This window comes from Ambystoma mexicanum, chromosome 8 (genome assembly GCF_040938575.1).
Source record: "Ambystoma mexicanum isolate Mex_15411 chromosome 8, UKY_AmexF1_1, whole genome shotgun sequence".
NCBI classification, from domain to species: Eukaryota; Metazoa; Chordata; class Amphibia; order Caudata; family Ambystomatidae; genus Ambystoma; species Ambystoma mexicanum.
In genome coordinates this window covers 1,218,478,150-1,218,490,848 of record NC_090929.1, presented here as the reverse complement: position 1 = coordinate 1,218,490,848, position 12,699 = coordinate 1,218,478,150, and the positions used below count along the sequence as shown (strand labels likewise).

General features: G+C 50.2%; 1 protein-coding gene across 3 annotated transcripts in view; it reads left to right on the top strand.

The window, feature by feature from the left end:
* KIF20B (kinesin family member 20B) overlaps nt 1-12,699 on the top strand; it is a 2,369,321-nt gene that overhangs the window by 1,657,605 nt on the left and 699,017 nt on the right. For all 3 annotated transcript variants that reach the window (XM_069611316.1, XM_069611317.1, XM_069611318.1), the window contains exon 21: nt 849-987. In XM_069611316.1, coding sequence (XP_069467417.1) covers nt 849-987 — 139 coding nt within the window. The remainder of the gene's footprint in view (nt 1-848; nt 988-12,699) is intronic.

Below are 12,699 nucleotides of genomic sequence, written 5' to 3'. Positions count from 1 at the left end.
TCTGATCTATATGGCCAGCGGTATATATAAATGCACCACCAGTCATCCTCTTGGCCTAACGTGTGCAGCTATAACTGATCTAAATTGGCAGTAAATGGCCATGCAAGGCTGTGGTGACCGGCATGGCTTTGCCCCTGGCCTATGTTTCAACTGAGTCTATCAATGTCATATTAAGACAGCACCCTAGTTAAAATGGGGTTGGTTTCGAAAGTCTTATGTCTGCTTTAGTACTGATTTGGTATCTTATGACATTTTTTCACACCAGTTATTCAAGGTAATGCTATTTCATGTGATGTTACCTGGGTTGTAGGTTATATGACATCACTTCGGGTGGATGTCACTTCCACTACCCCTGGTATCTTGGTGAATTGACTTCCCTGATAACTCCTCTATTGAAGTAGGCGTGTGACACATGTCTTCCTCTTCCGATGGCGATCAGCACAACAACTACTATGTAACTTACTTGCTTTATAAAGGGCTATTAATTCCTTTAAGTCCTCATTTAAGCTCCACGTCCTCAACTTAGAGGGTACTACCTCCACCTGATACCACATCATGCCTCTTCCCTGACTCACCTGCTTCTCTCGTCTAGGTACATAAGTAGCTGTTCTGACCTGTTTGTGTTATGCATCTGTCCTGTCACTGCTGTTGGTTGAAACCCGTGTATCCTCAATAAATGGAATAAAAATGAACACAATTATTTGTTTGCCTTTTAGTTGGATGCCCTAAGAAATCACAAGTGCGTACACCTTCCCTAAACATTAAGAAAACACTGATAATCCTGCCTAGTGACCAATATGCTACTTGAAAATGTTCATTTCTCACCTACAGTTAACTGTTTTCTCTAGGCTGAGAAAAGAACTCGAACATCGCTCTGCTCAAGAACAAACTCTCAGACTGGACCTTGAGCGAACAAATGAGGACTATTCAGACCTTAAAGAGAAGTTGGCTGATGCTAAAAAGCAAATTCAGCAAGTGGAGAAAGAGGTTTGTGTGCATGTCAGTTTGTGATTTAAATGTTTTTTTAATTGTCTTATGTCTACAATGTATTACTTTTACCATCTGTAAAATTACTGCTGTACATTTACTTCAGTTGTTTGAAGCCTGAAATTCTTTCAAAAGGTATAACCTGTTTTTATGTTTGTCACATTGCCGATGTTGTGACTACTATTACCCAAGACAAGAATAGTTCAGTGGCCAGTTCGATCCATGTTGCTCATGGGATTTTAGAATATTTGTTTTAACCGGCCCAACAGTGCACATTGCCTTTCTAATATATTCCTTCCTCCCACATTCTTTTGAAATGAATAGGCACTGTGACAAATCCAGGAAATGTTTCCCTTCTCCCAAAGGGGGAGCCACCCTATTAAGGCTATGGCGGTGAGCCTGCTCGGCAAAAGGGATTCGAGCAATTGGGACCACACTGGGAATGACTCTCCCGAGGACTCCCAGGGTAGGATAAGAAACTTTATGAAATCTGTACTCTGCCTATATGGGGACCACAGAAATTGTAAAGGTGATAAAGCCTTTGTTTGTAAAATGCCAATACTGAACCCTTCCGACTCAATGCTATATAATCAGAATCAAGTTACCTATTGGGACAGAGACTCCTGTAATTACACCAAAGTCCTTAGTTGGCGGATGAAATTCCCTGACTCATGGCTGAGTGGCCGGAGAGGAGCTGCGCAGAGCTAACGCTGCTGCTGCTGTAGCGCAGGGTACCTGGAGGCGAAACCACTGAGAGAATGTGGTGGGCTTGTAGCCCCTGTGCCCACAATCCAGGAAGGAGAGAGAGCTATGTGCACCTGCGAGGCCTTGAGGAGGCCGCCACAACAAGAAGCAACCGAACGGCAGGCAGAGATGAGTGTTGGAGACACAGGTATCACCAACCCTCCCTGGCGGAACTCAGTGAGAAGCCAAGTATGCTGGCCGCTGCATGTAGAGCAGAAACATTAAGATGAATGCTACCTGGGGGGAATCCAAATCCTTTTCAGGTTAAGGAGCCTGGGAGCAATCTAAATCTGTACCAGAGGGTCCCAATTGATACGAAACAAGCTAAGAGTAGTAAAAGTCAAGCAGATCAGATTGCCAAGTCCCAAGAGCAAAAAGGGATGCAAACCCTGGCTAAAAGCTACAAAGAAACTTCAGGGGATATAGAGCCTGCAAATAGGCTAAAGCAGAGCAAAGGGCTCCCGAAAGACCCAATAATTGATACTGAAAATCAAGAGAACATAGAATTGAAAAGTGTAGCCTACATGCTACCCAGAAGTGGGAAAGCTTGGGGGAGTGAGGTGGGCCACAGAATATGATATTCTTGGAAGGAGATAAGTCGAAATGCCCCACTGAATACAAGCAATGAGCGCTTTGGTGGATTAAATGAACAAGGTCTGCGTGACTTTGTACCTTTTTCTGGGAGGATTATTTATTTTGGTGTGGATCTTTCTTTGTGAGAATCGCTGGAGAGACCATGGCCAGGAACATGGTCCTGGGAAGTACATTTATGTTGAAGATTGACTGAAGCAGAGGGGGTGCGCTAGGAGATGTTGACAAACCCCACAGTGAAGGCCTGTTTTTGGTTTTTATCGAGTACTATAAGATTGGTCATTTATAACGCGCTTGTACACCAGTGTTCTAGGTGTGACAAGACAAGGGAGGGAAGACCGAAGGAGGACAAAACAAATAATCTTACTAGGCCTTGTCATTCAGATTGTGCAAGTGCAACAACGCAAAGTACAGGGGGAGGGAGAAGAGGGAGTGCTAGTGCGAGGGTATGATATGATATGGCATTTATAACGTGCCTATACACAAGTGTTTCAAGGCGCGACGAGGCAAGGGAGGGGAACAAGGGGACATACAACGATCCTACTAGGCCAGGTGGTGTTCAGATTGCACAAGTGCGTGGGAAGGGAGGAAAGGAAAGTGCAGTACATGGGAGTAGATGATAAATAAAATAGCGGCCGGCAAGTGCAAGGTTAAGTGCGGACATCAGCTATCGAAGTCTGGTAGGGGGACTGTAGGGGATACAGAACAGTCCCCAAGTGCGGGGGTTACCAGGTGGGCAGTGCAGATGTGTGACGCTGGCAGGAGAGGGACCTGGGCCCGGAATCAGAAGGGTGTCCAGGTAGCCAGTGCAGTACCGGTTTCAGCCAGGAGGTCAGAGGAGGAGAGAAAGCAGAAGCAAAGAGAAAGGTTTTGAGGTGCTTCCGGAACCGGAGATGGTTCTCCTCAAGTTTAAGGGAGGCTGTTCCAGAGGGAGGCACCAGCCGAGGAGAGAGATCTACCATCAACTCATTGCTGGGAGAAGTGACTGACCATGAGGGAGTTGGAGGCGGATGAGCGAAGAGCTCGAGAAGGAAGATGTATAGGAAGAGCGAGTTGGAGGTATTGAGGCTTCAGACCCCAGAAAGCCTTGTGGACGATGCATATGGTTTTGAACTTAATCTTCGCAGCCACTGGGAGCCAATGCAGAGATTTCAGTCCTGGAGAGATACGATCCCTGGGATTCAGGCCAATGACAAGTCTCGCAGTCCTGTTCTGGATGAGTTGCAGAGGGTGGAGAGTAGAGGCAGGCAGATTTAGAAGGAGGCTGTTGCAATAGTCCAACCTAGAGAGAACCAGAGCTCTGGAGAAAGTGAGCTTCTGGGGGAAGGAGGGGAAAGGCAGAATACCTCTGTGAAGGTGCAGCTGGTAGTATGACTTCTTGGAGATGTCAGAGATGTGAGGAGAGAAGGAGAGTGTGGAGTCGAAGATGACCCTGAGGTGTTTGGCTTTGCAGCTGGGAACGGGAAGAGGACCAAGAGAGGCTGGCCAGAGAGCAACAGGAAAGGAGGGAGCGGGTGTGCCGATGAGGAGAATCTGTGTTTTACTGGCATTAAGGCAGAGGTCATTGGCGGCACACCACTCCTGGATAGCAGACAGTCCGAGATGAGGGAAGGAGAGGAGGAGGTAGAGGGTAGCCTGAAAATGAGCTGGGTGTCATCCGCATAACACTGAAAGTTGGGGCAGAGAGCGGCAATGCAGTGGACAAGGAGTGCCAGGTATTGGTTGAACAGCCAGGGAGAGAGGTTAGACCCCTGGGGGGACACCACAGGTAGAGAAAAAGGTAGCAGAGAGGAAGGACCCAAGTTGGACCTGGGAGAGTCAGTCAGAGGGGAAAGAAGTCAGCCACGCCAGAGCCTGACCAGTGATACCCAGGTTATCACGGAGACGGTTGAGCAGGATGGCATGGTTGATGGTGTCAAAGGCAGATAAGAGATCAAGCAGGATGAGGACACAAGTGGTGTTAGAGTCAAGATTGGAGAGCAGATCTTCACGGATGTTCAGGAGAGCAGTTTCCGTGCTTCTGTCAGCTCTGAAGCCAGACTGATGGTCATGAAGGCAACCAACAGATTCAGTATGGAGATTAAGCTGTGAGATGGCCAGTTTCTCCAGGAGCTTGCCCATGAAGGGAGTGATGGAGATTGGGCGATAATTAGCTGAGCATGAGGGGTCGGCAGAGGGTTTCTGAAGAAGGGGGTGCACACAGGAGTGCTCCAGTAGGGATGGGAAGACTTCGGTGGCGAAGGAGTGATTGCAGAAATCAGCCAGGGCAGAAGCCAGCGAGGCAATGTGGTCCTTGATACTTTTGGAGGAACAGGGGTGAACCTGTTTCGATGAGACTTTCATAGATCGGACTTGTCTAGAAACCTTGTCTGCGGAGAAAAGGGGAAAGGAAGAGAAGGAGGGGTGGGGGGTGGCTGCAGGAGGGCCAGAGGAAGAGCAGGGAATAGGGTAAGGGAGGGGATAGGTGGAGAGTGAGGACAGGATGTCCTGAGTTTTAGAGACGAAATGAGAGGCCAGTGCTGTGCAGAGGGCCTGAGAAGGGACAGGGGAGGTAGATACTGCGGCAGGATTGGCCAGTTCCTTGCTGATTTTAAAGAGGTCAGCCGAGTTGTTAGATGCCGCAGAGACACAGGCTTGGATATGAGCTCTCTTCTTGGTTAGGACAGAGACCCGGTATTGCCTTTGCAGTAGGCGGCAAGCCAGTTTGTCAGAGGATGTACATGAAGCACGCAATTTCCTCTCGGCCACGCTGCACTTAAGTTTTAGGGTGACGAGGTCTGAGTCGTACCAGGAGTTGCACTTGGCTTTGGGCTTCAGGCGGATTCTCATGACAAAAAAATATATATATATATATATTGTTCTTGCTCGCGCTCCGAGCGCATTGTTGTGCCCCCCCCCCCTCCTCCCCCTGCAGCCACTTCCTGGTTCTCCTCTCCCTTCCCACCTCCCTACCCGCCCACACCCCCCTCCCCTTCCTCACCTCCTTCTACCTTCGGCCTTAAAACTGTTCCCCCTGGGCAGCCCCCCTGCCTGGCAGCCCCCCTCGGCTAAGGGCCCCTTAGGCAAAGGGCGGCTCCTTGGTTGTGGCTCCCTCTGTGTCTGCAGGTGTCCGCAGGGGACGCCAGGCGCCAGTATCACCTTGCTATCTCCACCCGCACTCCCGGCCCGCCCCTCCTACACCCGTTCACCAAATTAGCATTGTGCCAATATTTACTGCTGTTCTGCACTTTGGCTACCAGGCCTTTTCCTCCCCGCTCAGGATTCTCAAATTTAGGTGGCCTCTCCACCGGTTAGCTAATACGCAATACGCATTTACTGTTGTTTCTGCACTGTGTTAAACTAGGCCTTTTCCTCCCCGCTCAGGATTCTCAAATTTAGGTGGCCTCTCTCTGGTTCCATTCTGAGCACTGTGAGATCTTTACCCTGAGAGTCCGTCCTACTGCACTACTGGTTTGTCGCTCGCTATCCTGTCAGCTTGCTCTCGTCTGTCTCCCCCCGCCCCTCCTCCTCTCCCTCCTATTCTATGGTGCTCTCTATCTCGCCTATCTTCTCTAACTGCTTCTCCATTGAATATCCTGCTCTCCTCACTAAATCTGGTAGGATAAAGTTTAAAAAGGACATCCTGGTCTCCAACCCAGGCCTCCCTATCGCTGACACCTACACCAGTGCCTCCTCCAAGGAAACTCTCACCGACATCCTCTTTTTCATGCCTTCACCAGACCTTTGGACCCCTCATATGGTCTCTGTGCTCTCTCCTTTCTCCTCTTCTCCCATTAATGGTGGCACCCGTTGGGGATGTCCTCTTGGCCTCCTTACACTCCTCTAAGGCCATCATTAATGTCTACTCTAATGGGACCGTCTTGGTCCAAGGCCCTCAGGCCAACCTTCACCTCTTTGATAGACACTTCCCGCGCCTCATCAACTTCCTTTCCTCTCCTGCTGTCCCCCCATCCTCTGCCCGCAGCTACCTTGCCTTCCCCCTCCCTCCCTGGCCCCCTCGTACTCCCTCTCCACCTCCGCAGGGCGTACCTCTGATCTGTACCCCTCCCCGGAAGTCCTTCAAAGATGGCAACCTTCTCCACATTGCCTCTCTAAACTCTCGCTCTGCTGTCAAACATTCCTCTGACATCTGTCGCCTTCTAGAGGAACTGGACCTTGATGTCCTCGGTCTCAGAGAGACATGGTTCACGGCCAGCTCTGTCACCAGTTTTGACACACTCCTACCTGACGGCTACAAGATCCTCTCCGCGCCCAAGTCCAACCGCTCTGGCGGGGGTGTTGCCCTGATCTTCCGCGAGTGGATTCCTGCCTCTTTTACTCCTACGCAGTCCTCGTCTGCCGACTCTCTCTCTCTCCTTGCCATTCCCTTACTGTGGCTACTATCTATCGGCCACCCGGTCAAATTTCCTCCTTCCTCTGAGTGGGCGGACCTCTCCTCCTCACTCCTGGCCTCGACCACCCAACCCCCCTCCTAGGAGATTTCAACATCGACCTGGATGCCTCCTGTCCTTCCTCTGTACTCCTTTGCGACCTCTGCGACTCTCTCACTCACTATTCTCCCCTCTGGCCTGACTCACTCTGCAGGGCACACTCTGGATGTTCTGATCTCCTCAGACCTCCCCCTCTCTGTTCCTCTCTCCACTCCTCTCTCTTGGAGTGATCGCTGTCTCTCCTCCCACCTCACCCTCCCTTCACCTCAGACTAAGCTATTTCCATCACTGCCACCTACCTTCTCGGTCATCCGACCCATGAAGCATGTGTCAGCTGAGGCTTTCGCTGCACCTTCTTACCCCCCTCCTTTCCCTTTGGCTGACTCTCACCCTGACACAGCCATCTCCATGCCCCACTCTGCTATCCCTGATACTCTTGATATCCTTGCCCATGATATGGCATTTGTAACGCGCCTATACAAAAGTGTTTCAAGGCGTGACGAGGCAGGGAGGGGGGGGACAAAAGACAGACGACGATCCTACTAGGCCAGGCGTCATTCAGATTGCGCAAGTGCATGGGTAGAGGGGAAGGGAGAAGTGCAAAGGGGAAAGGGAGGGGGGAAAGTGCTGTACAGGGTTAGAATAACAAGATAAATAATAAGGGCCAGCTGGTGGCAAGTGCAAGGTAAGTGCAGACAAGTGCTGGGAAGGGGGGGGGCTGTAGGGATACAGACAGTGTCCCGCAGTGCAGGGGTTGCCAGGGAGGCAGTGCAAGGGGAGAGTGGCTTGGCCAAGGACCGAGATCAGTGAGAGTGGCCCAGTTGCAGATTCAGTGCAGTTTCAGTCAGGAATTTAGCAGGGGAGAGGGGAAGAGAAAGCAGAAGCAAAGAGGAAGGTTTTGAGGTGCTTCTGGAACCGGAGAAGGTTCTCCTGAAGTGTCAGGGAGGCTGTTCCAGGGGGAGGCCCCTGCCGCGGAGAGAGATCTACCCCCAACTCGTTGCTTGGAGAAGCAGCTGACCCTGAGGGAATTGGAGACGGATGAGCGAAGAGCTCGAGAAGGAAGATATTTGGGAAGAGAGTTGAAGGTATTTAGGCCCCAGAAGGCCTTGTGGGAGGGAGAGAGCGAGGGAGGGAGGGAGAGACTCTCTCGTCTGGAACTTCAGGTGGTCTGACTCAAATTAGAGAGGGGGGCAGGAAGACCATTTCAGAGGGAGGCACCTGCATAGGAGAGCGGTCTAGTCCCCCCACTCTCTGCCTGGAGAAGCGTCTGACCCTCAAAGTTGGAGGTGGCTGAGTGAAGGGCTGAAGACGGAAGGGGTTTTGGAAGAGATTTGGGCGCAGAGGGTCTTTTCAGGGCTGGAGAGATGTGGTCCCTGGGCATTAGACCCTAGACAAGTCTTGCAGTCCTGTTCTGGATTAGTTGCAGAGGGTGGAGAGTAGAGGAAGGTAGATTGAGAAAGAGGTTGTTGCAGTAGTCCAACCTAGAGAGAACCAGGGCTCTGGAGACAACAAGTTTTTTGGTGGAAAGTGAGTAAAGGAAGAATACCTCTGAGGCTGGTAGTGGGCCTTCTTGGCAAGGTCTGTGATGTGAGGCGAGAAGGAGAAAGTGGAGTCGAAGATGACGCCAAACTTTTTTGCCTCACAGGAAGGCAAAGGAAGAGGGCCATGGAGGGTGGCCAGATGGAAAGCGGGAGCAGGGGTCCCAATGAGAAAAATCTGTCTTACTGGCATTAAGGCAGTGATTGTGGAGGCACACCAATCCTGAATAGCGGATGGAGAGTCAGGAATGAGAGCAGAGAGGAAGCTGAGGGGAGCCTGAAAGAGAGCAGAGTGTCGTCTGCATAGCACTGAAATTTAGAGCAGAAGGTAGAGATCATGTGGGCCAGAGGGGCCACGTAATCATTGAAGAGCCAGGGTGAGCAGTGTAAGCCCTGGGGGAACACCAAATGAGGAGATAGAGGTGGCAGAGAGAAAGGACCCAAGTTGGTCCTGGGTCGGTCGGTTCAGGGGGAAGGATGTCAACCACTCCAGGGCCTGATCCATGATTCCCAGGTTCGCACAGAGTTTATTGATTGACTGTGTGAAAAGCAGAGGCAACGCCAAGAAGGAGGAGGACAGAAGAAAGGCTTGAATCAAGATTAGTGAGCATATCTTCACAGGTGTTCAGGAGTGCAATTTCCCGGCCTATGTCTGCTTGGAAGCCAGACTAAGGGTCATGGATACAACCAACAGATTCAGTGTGGAGAGTAAGCTGGGAGATGGCCAGCTTTTCCAGGTGTTTTCCCAGGAAAGGAGTGATAGAGATCAGGTGATAATTTGCCAGACAGGTAGGATCGGCAGAAGGCTTTTTAAGGAGGGGGTGCACTAGGAAGTGCTTGAGGAGAGAGGGGAACGTTCTGGTGGCAAAAGAGTGATTGCAGAAATCTGCCAAGGCTGGAACGAGGGTGTCAATGTGGTCTTTGATGGTTCTGGAGGAGCAGGGGAGCACCTGTTTGGATGACACTTTCATAGATCAGACTTGTCTGGAAACATTGTCCGGTGTAGTCGGGGAGAAAGAGGAGAAAGGAGAGGGAAGGGCAGCCCGAAGTCGGGCTGAGAGAGAGAGAGAGCGAGAGGGAGAGGAGAGTGAAGACAAGATGTTCTGAGTTTTAGTGGTGAAGTGAGAAGCCAGTGCTGTACAGGGGGGCTGGGAGGCAACAACAGAGGTGGTGACTGCAGAAGTATTGGCCAGATCCTTGGAGATTTTAGAGTTCGGCCATGTTGTTAGGGGCTGCAGAGAGGCAGGACAGGACAGAGTCTAGATTGCCTTTGGAGCAGGTGGCAGGCCAGTTTGTCAGAGGATGTGCCCGATGCCCTGAACTTCCTCTCAGCCACCCTGCACTTGCGTTTAAGGGTGGTGAGGTCAGAGTCATACCAAGAGTTGCACTTAGATGTAGGCTTCAGATAGATTGTCATAACCGGGCCAAGTACGTCCAGTGTTGTCCAGTGTTGGAGATAAAAGATGCAGGTCAGAGAGGGCTGTGTCAGTGTGTAAGTTGGTAGAGGAGGAGCAGAGAAAGTATTGGAAAAAGCATCCACTGACACACGCTTTATGGGCCGAATTACCGTGAAGGTAGGTGGCAGTGCTGGGGTGGGCTTAGCCTGGCGGACAGTTTCGGGTGAGAGGAGAGCAGAAAGTGGTCAGTCCAAGAGAGGAGTGGCGAGAAGGTTCGAGAAGGGGATGTCTGAGGAGATGAGAACATCCAATGTGTGCCCGGCAGAGTGCACTGGACTAGAGGGTAGAAAGGAAAGAGAGTATTGCATCGGTTGCTGAAGAGCCCAGAGGAGGGATTAGGAGCATCAAGGTGGATGTTGAGGTCTCAGAGGCGGAGAAGGAGAGATCAACACACTTTGAGAGTAAGAGAGCAACCAGGCCGGGTGGTCTGTAAATTGTGGTCAGTCAGAGAGGACAGTAGAGATAGTGAGCCTGCAGACCGGGCATTCAAAGGAGGAGTAGGCCTGTGTAGGAATGACAGAAGCAAGGACCCACTCAGGGAGGATCAGAGCTACTCCACCTCTGGAACAGTTGGTTCTGGGTTCGGAGAGGATCTTGTAGCTATCAGAGAGGAGAGTGTCAAAACTCGTGACAGAGCTGGTCGTGAACCATGGCTCGGTCAGAGTGAGGACATCCAGGTCAAGTTCTTCGAGGAGGTGGCCGATGTCAGAGGAGTGTTTGACAGTGGAGCGAGAGTTGGGCGTAGCAACGTGGAGCAGGTTGGCACATTTCAAAGACTTCCTTGGTGGGGTACAGGCTTGAGGTACGCCAAGCAAAAGTGGTAGAGGGACCAGAAAGTGGCAGAGGTATCATAGTATCCAGAGAGGAGGGTGCCAGAGAGGCAGCAGAAAAAGGTGGTGGCGGGGGAGCCAGATAGTTGCTAGTAGGGCCAAATAGTTGGTCAGGTTAGAATAGAGGACTGACTTTGGTTATTTTGACATGCTGACAAGCACCAAGGTTTAAGTTTCTTAGGAAGGGAATCCCCGGTTAGCAGTAGGGTCAGTGCAGTGTTGTCTTTCTAATTAAATAAAGATGAGTTGAATCCTGTCCTCTGTTCCGAGTCTTATTTCTGGTTCGCCACTTAAGGCTAGTGTGGAAAACTTCACAGCCACCTGTTAGTACTGCGCAGCTCTGTGCCAAATCATCAGGCCAACAATGTCACCTTTGTCACAAAAAGTGATGTATTTAATATATACATGTTTGTGTGTGTTTGGAGCTGCTTGAATCCCATTAACTCATTTCCTTTTTTTGTGGTATAGACACTGTAGTTTCGGAACAGTAAGACCTTTTCATTTAACTTTTCATGCATCATTTTAAATCGTGTCACATGTGAAGTTGGGTTTCAAGACTATAAGGAGTGTGCTAAAGACATGCCAGTTTCATACCTACATGGAAATCTGTCTTCTTGGCCCAAACCACCATGAGGTAGATTGTGGTTCATGCCAGTTTATGCAACGTAAGAGAGTGAGTGGGTTGAAGCTGTCCATTGCGCTGAGCAACCCTGGACGGGGACAAGTTGCTTTATACTTGCACCAGCATTCTTTACCCATCAGAGTGGAGGGACCTGTGGGACTGAATTATCATTAAAGAGAAACAAGAGGAAGAAAAACATAGTGAGTCAGATCATGCAGTGGTTCATCCTATTCCAATAATTGCTTTTCTTATTCGTCCTCGCGATTGCGCCACCGTTCTCAGAACCCCACGTTTGTGGAGGAAGACGCCCCTTCATTGTACAGGCTACTGACAGGCCTCAGATTCTTCATAGTCTCCCATTCCACAGTAGTGGGAAGTGTTCTGAAAGGCTGTACTGGTTATTCACCTAGTTAACCCGTCTCATTTCCTCCTTGCTTAATTTGTTTGTCTCATGGGGATGGAACCTGTACATTCACAAAGCAAAGAATTACTCCACATTTATAATTTACAAATGCGGTTTTCATGGGGCGTCGTCATGTGCACATACGCTGTCCCCACCGCCAATGTCTGCCAGTTCCTTTTTCTTTGCCGGTCACACTGCTGAGATCTCACACTTTTTTTTTTCCTCCTTTATTTTTTATCTAATGTGTTCTCTGTGGCTCTCACTTTTCCTCTTCTCTTGGTTCGGGAGAGAAGTGGGATTTGTGTTCTGTCGGTTATGTTTGTGCAACTTTTCTGCATTTGATCTTAACTTCTTGTGCTTGGCATACTGGGACCAGAATCATAGCTTTGACGTGTGCGCAACCTGCGGCTCCCTGTCTTGCCAGGCCCTGAAAGAGGTTTGCATGCTGTGAAATCTTTGGTACGGCTCCTTGAACAGCCCAGGGTCTACGTGAGGAGAAAAGCTCAGTTGTATTTGCCATGGCAACTCCTTCCCAGGGGGGCGTCGGGTCCTTATGTGGCTCCCAGGGCAAACCTTGAGCTATTTAATGCCCTCTCTGGCACTCGGGCCAAAAACTCCAAAAGGGCTTGCACTGGTGTCTGCATCAAGGCCCCCTCATGGTCTTTAATGGTCGGCAGGCTGAGAGGTTCATTAGAGCCTAGCACACAAAAGCTACAAAGGTTACCCACCTCAACGGCCCTCTTAGTTCTACTAGAGCTTGCTTAAAGGTCCTCACCGTCCTCTACATCCGGATCTCCAAATGTTTTGAATGAGTCTCAAGCAAGGAACATGTTGAAACCTAAGCAGTCCTTAAAATCCTCTGCTGCACCACAAGCCTGGTTTGAAAAAAACTGATTGTATGGTATAAGGGGCAGTCCGGAGCCATCTTGACCTTCGTGAATTCAGTCTCATTGGTATCCTCTCCAAAAGACTTGGGCGACTCACACCAGGATTCCGTTCATGAGTTTGCAGCTCCTAGTTGAGACTTAAAGTTCTGTCAAACTCCCACCTACGTTGCCCATTTGGATCCTTTTCATTTTGTTGATTGGTCTCATATG